The 19793-nt window shown below is 50.8% G+C and overlaps 3 protein-coding genes and 1 non-coding gene across 4 annotated transcripts; all 4 read left to right on the plus strand.

Annotated features, from left to right (window-relative positions):
- Positions 1-341: 341 nt before the first annotated feature.
- LOC117839473 (prohibitin-1, mitochondrial) lies at positions 342-2690 on the plus strand. Its single transcript, XM_034719812.2, has 5 exons — positions 342-581; positions 681-797; positions 1479-1649; positions 1759-1971; positions 2233-2690. Exons 1-5 carry the CDS (start codon positions 411-413, stop codon positions 2425-2427), a joined length of 867 nt encoding a protein of 288 aa, XP_034575703.1. The 5' UTR covers positions 342-410; the 3' UTR covers positions 2428-2690.
- Positions 2691-10690: 8000 nt separating this feature from the next.
- Positions 10691-10772, plus strand: TRNAS-CGA (transfer RNA serine (anticodon CGA)). The gene has a single exon. It is a non-coding gene; the product is annotated as a tRNA-Ser (tRNA).
- A 127-nt stretch (positions 10773-10899) lies between these two features.
- Positions 10900-14138, plus strand: LOC117839879 (MICOS complex subunit MIC10). Its single transcript, XM_034720310.2, has 3 exons — positions 10900-11246; positions 12751-12866; positions 13778-14138. Exons 1-3 carry the CDS (start codon positions 11030-11032, stop codon positions 13790-13792), a joined length of 348 nt encoding a protein of 115 aa, XP_034576201.1. The 5' UTR covers positions 10900-11029; the 3' UTR covers positions 13793-14138.
- A 152-nt stretch (positions 14139-14290) lies between these two features.
- Positions 14291-19575, plus strand: LOC117839877 (phospholipase D delta). The gene is made up of 10 exons (XM_034720307.2): positions 14291-16103; positions 16330-16446; positions 16902-17096; positions 17279-17539; positions 17621-17689; positions 17828-17975; positions 18177-18325; positions 18469-18639; positions 18772-18969; positions 19064-19575. Exons 1-10 carry the CDS (start codon positions 15153-15155, stop codon positions 19367-19369), a joined length of 2565 nt encoding a protein of 854 aa, XP_034576198.1. The 5' UTR covers positions 14291-15152; the 3' UTR covers positions 19370-19575.
- The last annotated feature ends 218 nt before the right edge of the window (positions 19576-19793 follow it).

Consider the following 19793-nt stretch of genomic DNA (forward strand, 5'->3'; position numbering starts at 1 on the left):
GAATAAAGAATCCATTATTTTTCTTTCATTTTCATTCACGCGAAAAATATAATAATATCAACTTTGCTCGCAAGAAAGCAAGATAATCTCAGCCGTCCGATTCGCTCTAATCATCTTGCACAGCAAGACAGACCAGCCGGGGCAGCCGCATCCTTTCTTGCAGCGGAGGAAAGAACCCGAGCCCCCCGGGCCCGTCTCATCCGTCCGATCGAAAATCTAACGGCTGCAATCTCCCGGCCCGCACAACTTAACCACACCGCTCTTCCTGTTCGTCTTCCACCTCCGTCTCCACCTGCCCGCCTCCTCTCCCCATTCCCCCGCCCCCCCCCCCCCCCCCCCCCCCCTCCAACTACTCAAAACCCTAGCTAAACCCCCGGCCTCCGCCGCCGGCGATCTCCTCCGCCGGCGAGATGAGCTTCAAGGGAGCGAAGATGCCCAGCGCACCGGCGGGCGGGAGCGCGCTCGTGAAGGTGGCGCTCGTTGGCGGCGCGGGGCTCTACGCCGTCCTCAACAGCTTCTACAACGTGGAGGGCGGCCACCGCGCCATCGTCTTCAACCGCATCGAGGGCATCAAGGACAAGGTGAGCCGCCCCTATGCCTCGCCTCCCCGCGCCGTGGTGATGCGATGTGTGAATGTGATTTTGATTGGGTTTCGATTTGCCTTTTCGTCTCCGGCGCAGGTGTACCCCGAAGGAACCCACCTGATGATCCCGTGGATCGAGAGGCCCATCATCTACGACGTCCGCGCCCGACCCAACCTCGTCGAGAGCACCTCCGGAAGCCGGGATCTCCAGATGGTAAATCTCCTTCTCGATTCGCATTCACTCAGTTTGTAGTGAATGTACTGCTCGATGTGCATGCCTAATCACTTGTATTTTGGGACCAAAGGATCAAACTTCTGGTAGCAATAGTTGAGATTATGTGACTGCAGCTTGTTGGAATCTTCTCTGGTTCTGAACTGATTGCCGATTGCGTGGATTTAATAGCTAATTTGGCACCATCACTTTGAACCATTATTCTGTTGCAAGTTGCAATCCACAGCAGCCGTTATTAGCACAGTTTTTTACATAACCCCTTGGTAGTTTAGTCCTAGCAATGATGCAGCCCATAGACTGTCGGTAGCTTGATTTGCATTATGTTCTGAGGATGTCTTTGATTTTGTAGTAAACAGTTGAATAATTGTAATATGATGTGTTGTTTCAGCTCTATACATAACCAAACCCCATGTTCAAAGCCCTTTTGTACTTTGTAGTATTGCAAGTTAATGCAGCTTTTTGCTCACCATAGCCTATCACCATTTTAAAATGGTTTGCTCAAGTTTTATTGTATTTCAAGAGAAATACTGGCCATGCGAGGTAGTTGTCTTTATGTGTGTGTACTTGCAATTTTCTTGTTTTGCATTTCTACCAGAACCAGAGTATATCAGCACTGTGTTCCTTTGTAAACTTGATTTTGATACAAGTTGGTAACTTTGACAGGTGAGGATTGGTCTTCGTGTTCTTACGCGACCAATGCCGGATCAGCTACCTAAAATCTACAGGAACCTGGGGGAGAACTTCAATGAGAGAGTCCTGCCTTCAATCATTCATGAAACGCTCAAGGCTGTGGTTGCGCAATACAATGCCAGTCAGCTGATCACCCAAAGAGAGGTACCATTTCACGTCTTTAGACATGTTCCCTTGATAGCTGGTTGTGGTAACAGCATATTATAGTTGCGGCATATTAGGAATATGATAACAATTGATGCATCTAATGCAGGCTGTAAGCAGGGAGATTAGGAAGATTCTGACTGAGAGGGCCAATAACTTCAATATTGCACTGGATGATGTGTCCATCACAAGCCTCAGCTTTGGGAAAGAGTTTACACATGCCATTGAAGCAAAACAGGTTGCTGCCCAAGAAGCAGAGCGTGCCAAGTTCATTGTTGAGAAGGCTGAGCAAGACAAGCAAAGTGCGATCATCAGGGCTCAGGTTAGTAGCTACCTTTTCCTGTATATAAGCATGTCCTTGGCCTTACTTGTATAACATGTAAAGATTATAAGCAATAGAAATGTTATGATTTTCATCTACTTCATTTGTGATGTTAATATATGTTTGTAGTCCTGCTTACTTGCAAAGAAAGTGTATCAACTATGTTATTTGTATCTCTGTAGTTGTATATGTGCGTTGCATTTTTTTTTCTTTTTACCCTGAATCTGAATCACTTTCTGGTTGCGACTTGCATTTGAACAGGGTGAGGCTAAGAGTGCAGAGCTGATTGGTCAGGCCATTGCCAACAACCCCGCTTTCCTGGCTCTGAGACAGATTGAAGCTGCGAGGGAGATTTCACACACCATGGCGAGCTCAAACAACAGGGTGTTCCTTGACTCCAATGACCTTTTGCTTGGACTCCAACAGCTGAGTGTGAGCGGCAAGCAAAAGAAGTGAAGTCTCCGCGGAGGAGTAGTTTAAGAGGAACACTTGTCTTTTTTTTTAGTTTAAGAGGAACACTTGTCTTGTTGAGTCCCTTCGCGACACGACATATCAAACTGCTTGTGTGACAAATGTGTCTATCTATCAGCAAAAAGATCGATCGTGAGATGGTCATTCAAGTGTATGTCGTTATTAGAGACTCGTAAAAAAGAATTGCGTCGCTGCCCATTTTGCTAATAAGTTGGAATCTTAATTTTGTTGCCGGGATTCTGCAGGTAGCTAGTCATGAAGTTTAGCGTGAATATTTTTGTTTTGTTATGTATAAGAACTTGCATATGATACTTTTCCAGTGTACTGTATGCCTGCTAAGCACTCTCTTCCACCATATACTTACCAGTCACAATGATGTGCAAACGGTAGGAGCTGTGATAGTTAAACACAAGTCCAAGAGTGTAGTGCTACTAAAGTTTACATTGCATAGCTGCACTGTGTGCCACTGAAATTCCTGGATTCCCCTTGTATACCATCGCATCAAGATCTAATTTTTATCCCTCAGTTGTTATGATCGCTGTTAAGTTGCTACTTCCAATCTGCTCTGCAGCTCACCAAGCAGGGCAAACCTCGTCGTGCGTGGCCGGAGCTGCCGAGGAACGAGACGGACATGTTGTACTGCCATGGCATCACCAGCACCGCAGCACGGCCGACCCGTCGGCGGCGTTCCGCTCCAGCAGGTCGCCCAGCGTGACGCCCTCGGCGCCTGGGACCGTCCGGCCGGCCGGCGTCGCGCACCGGCATGGTCTCCGAGTTCACCGACCACCCGCCCACGTACACGATCCGGTCCGGCGCCGCGCGTCGCGGATGGCGGCGTACAGGTCCTCCCACAGCCGCGGCGGTCGTTATCCCGTTACGCCCGCCCGCCGCTCTGGTACATCGTGACACTACAGCTGGTCCGCTCCGGGAAGAGCGCGGGCTTGACGCAGGCGAACCCGGGGAGCTAGCTTGACTCCGGCGCCCCAGAAAGAATCGCCGGCACGGAGGTCGAGCCAGCGGCCCAGCACTCGATCGGTGCTGCTTCTTAGTCCCAGAACCACCTGTTGCCTCTTGCGATGGCCTCGCTCCTGCGCGCCTGACGGCGGCGCCAAACCTTGGCGATGCCGCCGCCCGGCCCCGACGATGGCAAAGGCGGAGGGAGGCGGACGAGACAAGAGAGCTTCGGCGGGAAAAGGGGAGGATATGTCAGGAGGAGGAGGAGCGGAGGCGACGTCGAGGCGGCGCGGCGGGTCATGGCCGCGCAGGGAGGGGAGACCGTCAGCGGTCATGGCGGAGGGACTATTCTGAAAATGTCTAGGGAATTTAGTGTAAATAATTGGATCGATCGCGATCCGATTTAGGGTGTTTTGTGCAAATAATTGGATCGCGATTAATAAGGTGGTTTTTGTAAAGTGCTGGGTCGCGATAGAGGCTTTCCGCAAAACGTTGAACGCCGGGGAGGGGACGCCCGCGCCGACGAGCGCTGGTTCTCGACCGTGACGGTGACCGCCGCGGCGGGGTAGGCGCAGTTCCCGCATGCGGAACGACCGCGCGCGCTTTGCCCGTGGCGCCCCCTCGCCGGGCTCCGGCGGCGTCGCGGCGCGCTGGCCTGGCCCTGCACCACGAGCGCGCGCTCGCCCGAGCACGACGTCGCCGTTGATGCACGCCATGGCGATCAGAAGAACCAGAACACCTATACTATACTTGGAGCTGCGGCCTGCAGATGAAGTGGAGCGCGGTGCCGTTGGGCCAGAAAGGAGCGGAGCTCGCACGCCAGCCGCGTCCAGTGATGGACGCCGACGAGCCCATCGATGTTCCAGCGCGCCTTGCATTGGTCTTCCCGTCCAAGCCGTCCCGGAGCGCGGCCTCCATGGTTCGAATTAAACTGGGACAGGAGACATCGTTCTGTGGAACAGGGCGCGCCGGCGTCTGCTTGTCACCGCACGGGAGTACGCGGCGAGAGCAGGTTCTTCTCGCCGCGCCGGAATAGGTCCGGCCGGTAGTAGCCGGCGGCGCGAATAATGCGGCAGTGCGCGAGCTACCTGCTCCGCGATGCGAACCGGAGGATGCAACCGTAGGCTGACGGCTCTAGGGGGAAGAGAGGCGGCGGCGGCGGGGACGAGCAAGGAAGAGCCGAGGGCACAGAGCGAGACGGCGTCCATGTGGCGCCTGCCGTGGCCGCCGTTCGGAACACCGGTCAGGACATGGCCGCCAATGTTGGATGAAGGGACACCTTGAGCTGGGTCCAAATGGGGCAGCGCTCCGGCGAGCCACGCCGTGCTGCGGAGACGGGAGCTGTTCTGGCAGAACACAAGTGCACAGGCTGCCAGCAGGTTGTCTTGTGAAGAGAATATATACAATCATAGAGCAACCCGATCAGTCGGCATGGACAGATTGGACAGATTGTAAATCATGAAAATAGGATCAAAATCGAGGCATGGCTGCTGAAAACAAAAACAACAACAACAACGATGCATGTTTTATTAGATCATGCTCATGATATCAGGAATTGCATGTGTGAGTAAAGAGTGGGTAAAATTGCGTTAACACTGTCAGAAACAACATGTGTAGCTGATGAACTCCTCGATGAAGGCCGGATCAAACTGCACGAGGGGCTCCGATAAGATCAGTTCACGTACGTGCGGTACATCGGCGGACACGCCAGGCCGCACATGTCGTCGTCGTCGGGGAGTGCACTCGGTGTGCTGCCGCGCTCGGGCGACGAAGCAACCGTCAACTTCTCAGGGCTGAACTCGATCACGTCGCCGTCCGTAGATCGATCCTGTCGTGACGGCGTCTGGACGCACGAGGCGGCGCATTCCGGCTGAGCAGCGCGTGGCGGCACGGCGCGGGACGCCGAAGAACCCAAGAACTCGTCGAGGCTGATCTCAATTACGTCGTCGTCGTCGTCGTCGTTCGGCTGGTCTTGGAACTCCGGCGCTGCGGGCTCGACTGCCGTGGGCGCCTTTTTGTTGAGGGAAGGATCTGCAGCGTAATGGCGGCAACTCACCCCTGCAGAGTTGAGTCGGAATCAAACGAACCGGTGCTGAGTGTCGGACTGAAACGAACGCTGCCACGATTATCTCAAGTTTGCCGCTCCGCGGACATGGCAAAAGATCCAGCGAAAACTTGACACCTAAATCTTCGTGTCTTTATAAGCGCCGTGCGCACCTTCTGACCTTCACCTACGATCCAATCGCCCTCCCTCCATCCTCACGCCAAGAACCACACCTTCGCCTACGATCCAATCATCCCCTCCTCGATCTCGCCGAGAACCAAGAACCTTCTGACCTTCATCCACGATCCGATCGCCCTCGACTTCGATGGCTGCCGAGGACACCGGCGACGACGCGTCCATCGCCCTCCTGCACCGCCTCCGCGCCGGCGCCACCGTCCACTTCGTCCACCACGCCGACGTGTGCTCCGCCGCACCCGAGGACCTCGTCACCGACCTGGAGCCGGCGCCGGGAACCAGTGTCTGGTACTTCTACTGCGTCAAGAAGTACAAGAGCACCCACGGCAGGCCCGGCGGGCACAGGCAGCGCGCCATCGCCGCCAGCGACACGTGCTGGCACTCGGAGGCCGGCGCCAAGGAAGTCAAAGGATCGGAAGGCGGCGGCACGGTCTGCCACCTGTCCTACGGGCGCAAGGACGGCCGATCCTTCAGCAGGCTCGGGTGGTGCATGATGGAATACGACGACGCCACCGGCGGCAGCGACTACGTCCTGTGCAAGATTTACCGGTCGCCACGCGCGCAAGTGAAGCCGTCGTCCGCCGCGTCGAAGACGTCCAAGCGCAAGGCCGGCGGTGAGCACCCCGAGGCACGGCCGGTCAAGTTGTTCCACGAGCAGGACACCTTCTTCTTCACCGACGACTATGCTGTGCCCTCCACGGTGGCCCAAGTCAACGTCGGAGGCGAGGAGGAGCAGCACTGCCGATCCATGTTGCCGGCCGAAGAGCACTGCGTCGATCTGGACTTCTTGGATCATGACGTGCTTCCGCTTACTGACGACGAGATGGCGATTCTTGAGTCCCTGTTGCCGGCCGAAGAGCAGCAGTTTCTTCAGCACAACACCCAGTCCCTGTTGCCGGCCGAAGAGCAGCAGTTTCTTCAGCACAACACCCAGCCCCCGTTGCCGGCCGAAGATCAGCAGTTTCTTCAGCACAACACCCAGTCCCTGTTGCCGGCCGAAGAGCAGCAGTTTCTTCAGCACAGCACCCAGCCCCCGTTGCCGGCCGAAGAGCAGCAGTTTCTTCAGCACAACACCCAATCCCTGTTGGCGGCCGAAGAGCAGCAGTTTCAGTTTGAGGACAGCACCCAGTTCACCATCGGCAAGTTGTTGGGCGACGACGTGAACGTGTACGAGTTCATGATCAGCAGATGCTGTGGCACGCCAACAGCAATGGCACCACCAGATGCCGGCTTCTTTCATGGCCTCGCCTTCTGATGTGCAGCACTGGCTAGAACTAAACTGATGCATGTGTGCTAATTAGCTCCACGCAAGTTTTGGTGTACAAAAGTGTAGCGTAGTAAGTAAACACAAGGGCACCATCGGTGCGATGTAAGATGACTCAATGTCAGCTGTTGTTTTCGGGGAGGAGCGCCCGTAGTCATTGCCCCGGGGACGTAGGCCACATTGGTCGAACCTCGTTAACAAATATCGTGTCTTGGTGTCATTCTCCTACGCGTTTATTTGTGTTGCTGTCATGATCTGAGGTTACCAATGTGTCTGTATTATCCGTGGCATTCTAAGATGGATTTCTGATGTGCTTAAAGACACAGGGCTAGAAATTAGATAGTTCATGATGAGAGGTAAGTTGAGAAACGCCATGTTCAAATAATATTCAACTAAGTTTCAACCCCCAACCTTTATTTTGTGCTTGGCGTGTTCTATCATTTTTTTTGGGTACCATTATCATTTAGTTGTGATCCGTGGTGAGATTACCGATATCACGTGTTGTTTCAGCAGTAAAGAATGCAAAAAACAATCGATCAGGTATAGTATCCAAGCAACGCTAAGATATTAACTGGAAAATCTGGGTTGGATTTTCTTAAGAATCCTCGTCAGAGGAGATATAGGAAAAGAGTCTTCGTAACATCGATTATGCAGAGTGAGGTGTGTGGCTTGTCAAGGCATGGTGACCTGAACATCTTTGATCAGACCGAGACATACAAACAGCAATCCTCGTTTTGTAGAGACCAACATACATCATTCATGTCTGATCTCTGATAATTCATAAGAAGGTATAGAAGGCAAATTTTCTGCTCCGAAAGCATGAAGTGATCCCTCTGGTTCAAGAGAAGCAGGATCTGATCAAGAAAATTGAATACCTTGCCTCTGCAGCCATACATTATCAGTCTGACCGCACATAGACATGTCAAGATGGCAGGACGTAGTAGTTCATAAATTTGTTTACTTCGTTAATGAAAATCAGATACAAGATGAATAGAATAGGAACAACACATTCAGCAAAAGTTGCGCAGACACATACATGTGCCTGCACTGTAAAATAACGGAGGCAAAGCATTCCACATCATAATGATAAACCATTTAACAAAGAAGTACTGAAACTCGACAGAGAGGAGGGGCCACCATGTTGTGTGAAATAACGTACTATGCCCTGTTGTTCCACGAGCAGGACACCTTCTTGACATACGACTATGCCCTGCCCTCTACGGTGGCCCAAGTCAACGTCGGAGGCGAGGAGGAGCAGCATCTAAGCACGCAGGACGGCGAATTCGTCGAGACCTGGTATGGTCTGCTGCCGTCGGATGTGGCCCAAGTCAACGTCGAGGAGTGGATCAGAGGGATGGAGATGTTCGGGGACGAGGAGGAGCAGCATAGCAGCAAGCCGGAGCAAGACGACGGGTCCGTCAAGGTAGCGCCCCCGATGACGGAGGATATTACAGTCGAGGATTATTTGCTCGCCCCGGAGACGACGTCCGGCGAGGCCAGCGGGATGCCAGCGACGTTTACACCACCGGACGCCGACCTCTTGGATGTCTTGGAGCGGGACAGCGAGTTCAGAGTCCTACAGGAGCAGCAGACCTTGCAGATGCAGGAGGCACACGCGGCCGAGCCGGATCCCATGGCCGAGTTCACCCGTGGTCTCCAGACACCGCATGCAGCGGCGATGGCATTGGCATGCCAACATCAAGAGAGTCACTGGATGATGCAGAGCTTTCTTCAAGCATATCCTTTCCAGCTTCCATGTCTCATGTATTGACAAGGCTAGAAGCCTAGAATTAGCTAGGTTCTTTGTGCTGAATGCTGATTAAGCTGCGCACAATTTTTTTGTTTTATATCAGGTGTAAACAAGGGTGTTGTATGAATCAAACATGCTGTGCTTGAATTTTATATAGCTTGTTGAATCAAAGTTCATGTTCTTTTCTTGCAATTTCATGGTGAGATCGCCAACATGCAGTGAACGTCGTCCTCGCCGCCGAGGACCTTGCCGCCGACGTCAGGGAAGCACTCGTGCCCCGGCACCGGCCCCACCTGCCCGTCCTTCCCCACCGGCAAGTAGTGTTTTTGGACGATTCCCCAAATGTTGTGTGTGTCGTTGGTGGAAGGCAATTGACGCAACGTCTAGCGGTCTGAACGCTGGCGGTGCTCCAGCGAGCCGAGGCACAGAGCGAGGCGGCACTCATGGGTCGCCGGCCGTAGCTGTCGTCGTTCGGAATTAAGTCCCTGGGCGCGGCGGCTCTCCGGCGAGCCACGGGATGCAGCCAGGGCGGCGTCGCTGCGTCGAAGCAGGGAGGTCTGTCCACCCCTGGTACCCTTTTAGCCGTTGGATGGGGCTCGTGCGGTCCAGATCAGGCGGACGGAGGACGCGGTCATCCTTGTCAGGCAGGCGCCGGAGCTGGATGCCGCCACCGCCCACCGCCATGGCGGAGGCTGGAGGCCCATGTCCGGCGCACCCTCTGGAGCTTGGTGGAGCACGCTCGCGGGCACGTCGACCGAGGACGCGGGGAACGTCGTCACCGCTTCCTTCGAGCGGAGGACAGTCCTCTGGGCAAGCGTCCGTGGTGGTGCCGGCTCGTACCTCGTCGTCGCCGCCAGCCCTGGCTTCCTACTGCCGGCTGCAGGAGCGCTGCTCCGAGTTCCATCGCTGGCGTCTCACCGCACCATTGCTTCATGTTCAGAGAACAATGTTGGAACAGCTGTTCGTTTAACAGCTGCTCCGGCGAGGCACGGTGTGCAGCGGAGGCGGCATCCTTGCGACGACCCGGGCGGACGGTAGTCGAGAACAATTGACCGGGGGCGGACGGTATTTCAAATACCGTCCCCCCCTGGGTCCTTGACAGCCATCCGATCGATCTCGTGAGGTCCAGATCGGGCGTGGGTTGCGCTCGGGGATGATAGGCCTCGTCGGGCAGACAGGCGCGGCGCGGGAGCTGCACGGAGGCATGGCGGCGCGGCGGAGGCCGGATTGATCACGGGGCGTGGGGAACTTCGTTGCCACTTGCTTCATGAACAGCTCGCTCTGGTCTTCTTGGCAACCGCCCATGGGCCATGGGACGGGGACGTAGGGCCAACCGGCCGCGGGGCCGTCGGGTCGGGTCGACGTCGACCCTCGTCGCCGTTGCCGCCGGCGCGTACGAGGTGGCGAGCACGGTGAGGGAGTTGGCCGTGGACATGCGCACCTACGCGTCCATCCCGAGCATGAGCGCATGGTCAGTCAGGGAGATTGATGAGGCTGGCGGCGCCTGCCATTTGAACATGGATCAAATCAAACCAAACGTATTGCTGCAGTTTGCAGATATGCCTTGATTAAAATGGACAAGGTGCCATGCATCGCGACATTCTTTATCGTATCATGTTGTATGCTAAATTTCAACATTGAGGTCCTGATTCTGACATAGTAGCAATGCCACTGTGGCATGGTACAGGTTGCAATCCAGAGATGATTTTGAAGTTGCAGTTGTACCTGAACTCAGTTGGCTGAACTGCTTGCCACGGATGCGGTGAAAATGAAAACTGCTTTTGTCAATGCAGTATCTTCGATCCTTATGCTGGATCTACAATATCTGGACAAAACGATGATGCAGCTCCACATTTCTGTTTCAGTTTCAGGCTTTAGTCTGCAGCCAAGACGTTGGATTGCACAATTGCACTCCGTGTGCCAGGATCCATCCCCCCCCTCCCCCCCCAAGATACAGTGATTAGCATCGTCCAATATTAACACATGGATGCCATCTATGCCATATCATAATTATAATTTTTTCTTGACCAACTCTCACCACGTCGATATGTCCGAGTGGTTAAGGAGACAGACTCGAAATCTGTTGGGCTTTGCCTGCGCAGGTTCGAATCCTGCTGTCGACGCATTTTTTCCATCGAACAATTCTTTTTTTGCTAGTCTAAACTGGCCTTTTTCTGGCCCGGCCCATTGCCATATCGCCTTCGCACCGCACCCAGCCCACCAAAAAGCTCCAAGGCACGGCATTCGCACAGCCCCCGTCCAGAGCGGAACAGCGGAAGCAACAACCATCGCCGCCCAGCTGTCGTCTCCGCCTCTCTCTCTCTGCCTCCCCTCCCCCGAATCGCGTCGTCCCCTCCCCTCGTGTCGCGAAACCCTCGCCATGGCGGAGGCGCCCGAGAACGCCGCCCCCACCGCCACGCCCGCCCCGCCGCCGCCAGCCCCCGCGCCTGCGCCGGCGACCTCGTCCCCGCCTCCCAAGTCGGGGATCCCGGCGCGGTACGACCTGGACGCCAAGTGGGACGCGTGCCTCGACCTCTCCATCCGCCGCGTCGCCTACTCCTCCCTCGCCGGCGCCTTCACGGGCCTCCTCCTCTTCCGTAAGGAAACCCCTTACCTTCCCATTGCGCTTTATTTCCTGAGATCTGGCTGCGGCCTGCTTGGTGTTTTGCCGATGGATTCGCAGTGTCGTCTGTTGGTCTAGGGTTAGTGGGGATGCGAGATGCTTGTTCACCATTTTGACCAGCCTGCCTGCCCTGATGCGGGGCGAGCTAAGTTGGTTACGCTTCTCCAATTGATACCATCCTTTTGCACATTACGTATGATCTGATTGCTTTAGGGTATTATATAGAGATAATATTTCGTGCGATCTCCTGTGATTAATAATGTCACATTTTACGGAATTGAGCTGTAGAGTCATTTGCAAATGAATTTCGCGCTGCTATTTGTAGAGTCATTGAATCAATGGCTGTTCGATGAGAAAATTAAACTGAACCTGGGGCGGTGAGGACGTTGGAATGTTCTTGTGACGAGCCCTATTGATGGATTTTGGGAGCGTGCTATATTGCTTCTTATATTGGTGATGACTATGGTTGCTAGCAAAACGTGCGCGCTTATTGTGCTTTGGTATATGCTGATTGCCCTGCTAATTGGTCTAATGATTTTGTATTATGAACCTTTGTGCTGGTGTAATTCTTTAGTGCTCAGTTGCATGTTGTCTTTTGGAATTATAGATCATTAAGAATTGTGCTGCTACTGCATAGCACTCGGGACATGGATAATTAGGGTGATAATTGTGTTGGTCATGCCTAGTGCCAAGCTGTGCTGGAAAGGGTTCTGTTGTGACTTATTTTTTGTTAATATGAATTGCGATTTACTGACTTTTATTGGTAAATAGCTTCATAGTTTGCTACTCACCATACAACAACAGCAGCAGGAAAGCCTTTTACTCCCAAGCAATTTGGGTGGGCCAGTTTGCTAGTTACTCCTACAATGAATCTTATAAGTTTGTTTGCACAGCCTATTTGCTTTTAAGTTGCCATCCTTTCACCTTTGTTTTCTAATGTCGTGGCCAATTGATTGTAGCATGTAAGATGTATTATTCTGGGTGATCATTGATGTGAGGCTATCTAAAATCATTATCTGATCATCAACTAGTTTCCTGCCTTTGTATGGAATAATCTGCAATTCTGTTAGTTAAATTTGGACCTTGTTTTATTTCCGCAGGTCATCTTCTTAGAAACTGTATTTTTCTCACTGTTTACTGCCTTTCGTTTCTGAAGTGCAGCTTGTTTCTTGTATATTGTGTCTTTTTTTTCCTGAAATGCTTTCTTGTTACCTGAAGTGAGCTTGTTTCCTTTAAACCACCTTTTTTGTTTCTGGTGCACTTTAGCTCGTGAGTATGTTTAGCAAGCAATATTAAGTTTTTAGATGTCCACTAAACTTCCAAATTAGTTTTAGACCTAGACTCTTATTGAATTTTGAACCATACATCCATAGTAATACGCTGAAGATACTAATTGCAGCAGAAGAAAGTTTGCATGCTTGAAACATTGACTATTGGATTACATCCGTTGACATGTTGAGTTGTGCTATTTTGTACAGGTAGCCCTACTACTCGCTGGGCGTCGGTTGCCCTTGGAGCTGGTGTGGGGATAGGAGCTGCATACACTGAATGCTCGTACTTATTCAATGGTGCTCCTCCAAAGTGGTCACCCAAAGTATGAACTATTCCTTCTGCCCACTCTGAAGTAACTGCTATCTCCTTTTCACTACTCCTGGTTGATCTATCTGCTGACTGGTTAAACATCATCATTATATGTACCAGTGTGTCTTTATCTGGTATGCTAAAGTTACTAGCTCTATGGTTATGAACATTGTGTACAGATTTTGATAATTCATTTGGTATATTATTCTATGGATAATATGATTATCTCACATGATCTAAGCGTGCCTAGTGACTGCTGCATTCATCTTCCAATCTATGAACTTTATCTAGGTAGTTTTCTTTTGCCCCCCAAAGAAAACTCTGGTGATCTTCTGAATACAACTTGCTTAACGTATGATGATGCATTTATCGATGCTTTTTGAAAGTGCCCCACTTTCACGTTGATTGTAGCCTTAGGTAGTATTGTTTTGCCCCCTCAAAGAGAACTCTGGTGATCTTCTGAATACAACTTGCTTAGCGTATGATGATGGATTTATCGATGCTTTTTGAAGGTGCCCCACTTTCATGTTGATTGTAGCCTAAGGTAGTATTGTTTTGCCCCCTCAAAGAGAACTCTGGTGATCTTCTGAATACAACTTGCTTAGCGTATGATGGATTTATCGATGCTTTCTTGAAAGTGCCCCACTTTCACATTGATTGTAGCCTAAGGTGAAACCACATTGTTATCCTATTGTTATCCTTTTGGTGAAAGCATGACTTCCCTAGCTCAATCAGATGATATTTTGGATGATATTGTATTGCTATCCTTGGGTGAATTTCTGCCTTTTAAAACACCACTGGAAGGAGTCCTGATGATTATATTACCAAGTCGTTACTTGTAGTAGAATGCAGTGCAGTGAGCACTTGTTTTTTGTGAACTAATTGTTGGTTTTACATACTTAATGTTTTATTTTCTTCTATCAGGGGGAGGACAAGTAAGCGCCGCCCATCGGATCGGTCCATCTCGGTGGAGTTTTGGAGTGTTCTTGAAGTGATTGTTTCATGTTGGTATCGGGCATCCTCTGGCCATAGTATGTCATTAAAGTTAGATGCGACTCACTTCTGAGTTTTGTTTACACTTTTGTGCAAACCTATTCCAATTGTGGTCTGATGACCCACGGGATGCGCACTGCAAGAGCTTTGTAAGCTTTTCTTGAAATGGCGGCTTGGTGACCAGGAATAAGTTTTTCATCATGTGAACTAGTTCGCACCATGCATGCGCGTTACATTGGTATACTCAGCTCACTATTACTCAATCCGTTTCTGGGGTGTGACTTGATCTTTATCTGTATGCTCAAGTTCTTCCAGCATTTTTCTGTACAAACTTGTGAGTTTCTTCTCACTTCACTTTGTTCCTGCGTATTCCTTGTGACTATGATCTTAATAAGTCCATTTTACGACCCCCAACAATCCACTCTCTGTTTGACTCCCTGAAGGCCTGAACAAAATTTAGCTTTATTTACTCTACCAAACAATTTCAGTTGATTTGTCTTTTGTTTCTTCACGATGCTTTTATCGTTGCTTTTCATACAATTTTATATATTTAGTATTAGATGCTTCTCATGAAAAATTCTTAGAACTCAATGTGGAAAAGACAAATCTTGTTGTAACTGGAATAGTTGGTAGGCCGAGTAAATGGAGTTCAAACTTTTTCTTAAGGATTCTAAGCGGGCATCCTGTTCAAATAACATTGTTTGCATCCAAAGTCCATAGGAATCCAGCACAATGTCTGGCAAAATCTAGGTTATCGATTAGTGAAAACAAATGTTAAACCAGGAGCAGCAGGCATGGCCGGTGTATCGTCCGGCTCCCGGATCCACGCGACCTCACCGCCCCGCAAGAACACATCCTTTTGGAGGCACGCATGGCGGTTCAAACTCCAAAGCCAACTGCTGCTGCTCCGCTCCGTGCACCGGCGCGTCTCGCCGCCGTGGACCAAAAGCCTAGGAACCCAGCGGCGCACCAACACCTTGTCCGTCCACGCCTCCACGTCTACCACCCGCCCCGCCATACGGAAAAAAAAAAGAAGCAAAGCACCGACCAAAAATGGCAGCGGCAAGGCCGGCGCCACCACCCGCGCGCTCGCCCTCCCCATTTCACCGCTGCTCTTCCTCCGTCGTTCCCTCATCCTGCGGGCGCGAGCGCCTCCGCCACCCCGTGCTCCCCCGCCTCCCCGCGCCGCCACCGGCCACTCTCACCGCGCGCCTACGGCCGGCGCCGTCATGTTGCGCTAGCCGCGTTCTGATTCGCCCGGTGCATCGCTGGTCTCCGCGCCCGCTGGCCGGCGAGCATCCTTGCCATGGGCAAGGGCTCGGCGGAGCTCGAAGCCGCCGTGCTGCTGCACGGCGACCTGGACATCCGCATCGTGGAGGCCAAATGCCTCCCCAACATGGACATCATGTCGGAGCGGATGCGCCGGTGCTTCAGTTCCTGCGGCGGCGGCGCGGGGGCGTGCAGCGGGGACCGCCCCACCGCCCCCCCCGACGGCCTCCGCCGGGGCAGCAGGTCGGCGAAGAAGAAGATCATCACCAGCGACCCCTACGTGTCCGTCTGCCTCGCCGGCGCCACGGTCGCGCAGACCCGCGTGATCCCCAACTCGGAGAACCCCCGGTGGGAGGAGCACTTCCGCGTCGAGGTCGCGCACGCCGCCGCCCGCGTTGAGTTCCACGTCAAGGACAACGACGTCTTCGGCGCGCAGCTCATCGGCGTCGCCTCCGTGCCCGTCCACAAGATCGCCGCCGGTGCGCTCATCAGCGGCTGGTTCCCCATCGAGGGGCACTGCAGCAACTCTCCGAGACCGGCGCCTGAGCTGCAGTTCTCAATCCGATACGAGCCGATTGAGGACAACCCGTTGTACAAGGATGGGGTGGGCGCCGGCCCTCGGTACTCCGGCGTGCCCAACGCCTACTTCCCTCTCCGGCGAGGTGGCCGTGTTACTCTCTATCAGGATGCCCATGTGGCCGATGGTAATCTGCCCAAGATTGAGATAGATGGTGGCAGGATCTACGAGCATGGCAAGTGTTGGGAGGACATTTGCCACGCCATTATCCAAGCTCACCATCTGGTTTATATGGTCGGCTGGTCCATTTACCACCCTGTCAAGCTTGTGAGGGAGCCTACCAAGCCATTGCCCGGTGGAACGCCGGCAACGCTCGGGGACCTCCTCAAGGGGAAGGTTCGTGAGGGAGTCCGCGTTGTAGTGTTGCTTTGGGATGACAAGACGTCGCACGACAAATTCCTTTTCAAAACGGTACGGTTTATTTACTTCCAACACAAATTCAGCTCTTTGTAAAAGCGCCTACTATGAACTCCTAAGTTACTGACAAACAGCACCCCTGTGTTAGGATTACTCACAATTTTATCCTGTTCAATTAATTTTAGATTTATCCTGGACAATCTTCATCATCTGTTAGAAAAAGGAAAAAAGATCCTTCATTGAAGAATAGTCTGATAGAAATATTTTAGGTTGAATGCAGGATGGTGTCATGCATACACATGACGAGGAAACTAGAAAATTTTTCAGGCATTCAGGAGTACAGTGTATATTGGTTCCTCGTTATGCCAGCACAAAACTTAGCATTTTCAAGCAGCAGGTGAGGGTTCCTACCCAATATAGTGCTAAAATTAACATTCTTGTTACCGCACATGGTTCTCTCCATCTGTATGCCTCACATATTTCTACAGTGAAATGGTTATTTCCAGCAACATCTCTGTGAAGTTCCTGTACTTTATGATGTATAGTTACTGGTAAATCATTAAGACAGTTTTCAACATAATGGGAAAGGCTTACAGGTTCAGTAAATGGAGTGTGGGCATGGTGTGGAGTCACAAAGCATTAGATATTAGCAGGCTATCATGCATTTATGCTGCAAGTTACTGTCGGCATGTGCATATTCTCAATGACATTCCTTTTTGCAAGGAACCTCAAGGAACTTTTTTTATTTCCAGAAAGAGAGTACATACACTCAGCAAATTTTTCCCTGACATTTACTATATATGATTGAAAATTATTCTGTACGCTTGCTAATGTTGAGTTTCTTTCCTCCAGGTTGTTGGGACTTTATTTACACATCATCAGAAATGTGTGATTGTCGATTCACAAGCAGCTGGAAATAATCGCAAAATAACTGCTTTCATTGGTGGTCTTGACTTGTGTGATGGCAGATATGATACACCTGAACATAGGCTTTTCAAAGACCTTGATACCATTTTCAAGAAGGACTTTCATAATCCAACGTTTCCAGTAAGTTCATCTGTTCATAATTCCTTTTCAATTATAGATTCATGCCCTTACATAAAATATTCGAAATTAATTTTTTTAAAGTTTCAGCTAAAGTTAGTGACAACCACTATATATAGTAAAACCTACTCTTCTTTTTTTTTAAAAAAAAAATGAACATCAGTGCATCCTTTTCTGGTTTGCAGGTTAATTCCTATGGACCAAGACAACCATGGCATGATTTACATTGCAAAGTTGAGGGTCCTGCAGCCTATGACATACTGACAAACTTTGAACAGCGATGGAGAAAAGCTACAAAATGGAAAGTTAACCTTAAGAAAGTTGCCAGTTGGCATTATGACACATTGATAAAACTAAACCGGATGTCATGGATTGTTTCACCAGCTACAGGTGAAGCGAACGCGCATGTTTGTGACGAACAGGACCCAGAAAACTGGCATGTACAGGTGTAGTACTTGGTTATGATCTCAAACGTTTCAGTAATGTCATGGATTGAACTATTTTTGCTTATTTTGGTGTTTGGCTAGGTTTTCAGGTCAATTGATTCAGGATCCATAAAGGGATTTCCTAAGCTTGTTCAGGAGGCAGAATCACAGGTTAGGCTATCTGCCTTTTTCATAAGTGTGCATAGTGCAACCATCAAAATTAATGCCCATCGAGTTCTTCTTTGATGACTGGTTATTTCTTTGGATATCTTTTCCTACTAAGTAGCTCTTACCTTATTTCTTCTGCAGAATCTTGTTTGTGCAAAGAATTTAAAGATTGACAGGAGCATACATAGTGCTTATGTGAAAGCCATCAGATCTGCACAGCGGTTTATATACATTGAGAACCAGTATTTCATCGGGTCTTCATTCTGCTGGCCTTCATGTAAAAATTCAGGTTGCCCGCAGCTTGTTTCAATCTAGTAGCAATCGAAGCTAATAACTTGTTTTGTTATTTGCATTTTTCTTTGCTTTGCAACCAGTAATTACTTACATAGTTAAGTTTCACATGCAGCCATTGCTTGGAATAGTTTCATCCATACCACCATAATAGATAGTTAGATGCCCAAATATTAATGGAAATCTCTAATGAGATCAGGTGCGGATAATTTAATACCCATCGAGCTGGCCTTGAAGATCGCAAGCAAGATCAAGGCAAAGGAGCGATTTGCAGTGTACATTGTCATACCAATGTGGCCTGAAGGGATCCCAACCACGGCTGCCATGCAGCAAATCCTCTTTTGGCAGGTTTGCTCCCCCATCATATTTCACTCCATGATGAACTGAAATTAGACTCTGGAATAGACAACCACAGCCCAGAGATAGTGGCATGGCATGGCACGCCATTTCTCTGGTAAGGTCATCATATTCTAATATGATTTCGTTTTAAGGGGCAAACCATGTCTATGATGTACAAGATTGTCGCGGATACTCTTCAGAGCCAGGATCTCTTTGATGCCCATCCGCAAGACTACCTGAATTTCTACTGCCTCGGCAAACGTGAGCTTGCCGACGGTGACATCTTGTCTCCGAAGACCTTATGCAACGACACCTCTCCTCTGGTACGACACATCAGGCTATCCACTAGCACCATTTCCTCCTTGTGCAGAAACATCAAACATGCATTGGAATTGGAAGCGACTGACAACAAACAGAGTATGACGATATGTTTTTCTGTTCCTGAAAAACTTCAGCACATGGCTCAGAAGTTCCGGAGGTTCATGATCTACGTGCACTCCAAAGGGATGGTCGTCGACGACGAGTACGTCATCATCGGATCAGCCAACATAAACCAGAGGTCCATGGAAGGCTCCAGGGACACCGAGATCGCAATGGGCGCGTACCAGCCGCACTACAAGTGGGCTGGAAACACATGCCCTCCTCGCGGGCAGGTAAGCCTGATGCTCACTGATGATGAGTTCCTCCAACCAAGAGTGCCGGCGCATAACAATGGAGTAGTGATCGATGCCTGATGGTCGCCTGCAGGTGTACGGGTATAGGATGTCGCTGTGGGCGGAGCACCTGGGCACGGTGGAGGAGTGCTTCCGGCGGCCGGAGACGGAGGAGTGCGTGCGGCGGGTGAAGGAGATGGCGGAGGAGAACTGGCACAAGTACGTGTCGCCGGACGTGGAGGAGGAGACGAGGGGTGGTGGCCACCTGCTGAGGTACCCTGTCCAGGTAGGGAAGGACGGGCAGGTGGGGCCGGTGCCGGGGCACGAGTTCTTCCCGGACGTCGGCGGCAAGGTCCTCGGCGCGCAGTCGTCGTCGCTGCCCAATGCCCTCACCACGTAGCGTAGGCTCGTCTCTTCTTGGTTGTGTTGGTGGCGTGTGTTGTAGCTCTGGTTTCTTGGTGCCAAATGTTGTGGGTAACATTTGGAAGAAAAGAAATCGCCAGATTTTTTACAACAAATCAATGCGACCGGATCAGGTTTTTTAACTATTCAGAACGATGTAATGTTTTGAAGAAGGGCGTGCGGTACCCTGTTCATCCGCGAGGAGATTACTCTTTCTCGATGTTTTTCAGTTTCTTAATGTTACTTACTGTGCTTGAGGTCGTTTACATACTTCTGTATGTCAGCATTTTTTCTTCAGTAGTTCTCTGTCTAACTTTCCACGAGAAGTGTATAACTTTCCTTATTATGTTGCGAGCAAAAGATAAACAAGGCTTTTTTCAGATATTCTACATCGACGAGCCCATGCCCACCTTCGACTTCTA

The sequence above is a fragment of the Setaria viridis genome, chromosome 9, assembly GCF_005286985.2.
Source record: "Setaria viridis chromosome 9, Setaria_viridis_v4.0, whole genome shotgun sequence".
Taxonomy (NCBI): Eukaryota; Viridiplantae; Streptophyta; class Magnoliopsida; order Poales; family Poaceae; genus Setaria; species Setaria viridis.

What these genes read in the sequence shown, in the direction of transcription:
- LOC117839473 (XM_034719812.2), top strand. Translation starts at nt 411, where the DNA reads ATGAGCTTCAAGGGAGCGAAGATGCCCAGCGCACCGGCGGGCGGGAGC. An exon ending in TCGAGGGCATCAAGGACAAG is followed by an intron (nt 582 to 680) that starts GTGAGCCGCCCC and finishes TCTCCGGCGCAG; the next exon opens with GTGTACCCCGAAGGAACCCA. An exon ending in GTGCGATCATCAGGGCTCAG is followed by an intron (nt 1,972 to 2,232) that starts GTTAGTAGCTAC and finishes GCATTTGAACAG; the next exon opens with GGTGAGGCTAAGAGTGCAGA.
- LOC117839879 (XM_034720310.2), top strand. Translation starts at nt 11,030, where the DNA reads ATGGCGGAGGCGCCCGAGAACGCCGCCCCCACCGCCACGCCCGCCCCG. An exon ending in CACGGGCCTCCTCCTCTTCC is followed by an intron (nt 11,247 to 12,750) that starts GTAAGGAAACCC and finishes TATTTTGTACAG; the next exon opens with GTAGCCCTACTACTCGCTGG.
- LOC117839877 (XM_034720307.2), top strand. Translation starts at nt 15,153, where the DNA reads ATGGGCAAGGGCTCGGCGGAGCTCGAAGCCGCCGTGCTGCTGCACGGC. An exon ending in CAGAAAACTGGCATGTACAG is followed by an intron (nt 17,540 to 17,620) that starts GTGTAGTACTTG and finishes GTGTTTGGCTAG; the next exon opens with GTTTTCAGGTCAATTGATTC. An exon ending in AGCAAATCCTCTTTTGGCAG is followed by an intron (nt 18,326 to 18,468) that starts GTTTGCTCCCCC and finishes TTTCGTTTTAAG; the next exon opens with GGGCAAACCATGTCTATGAT.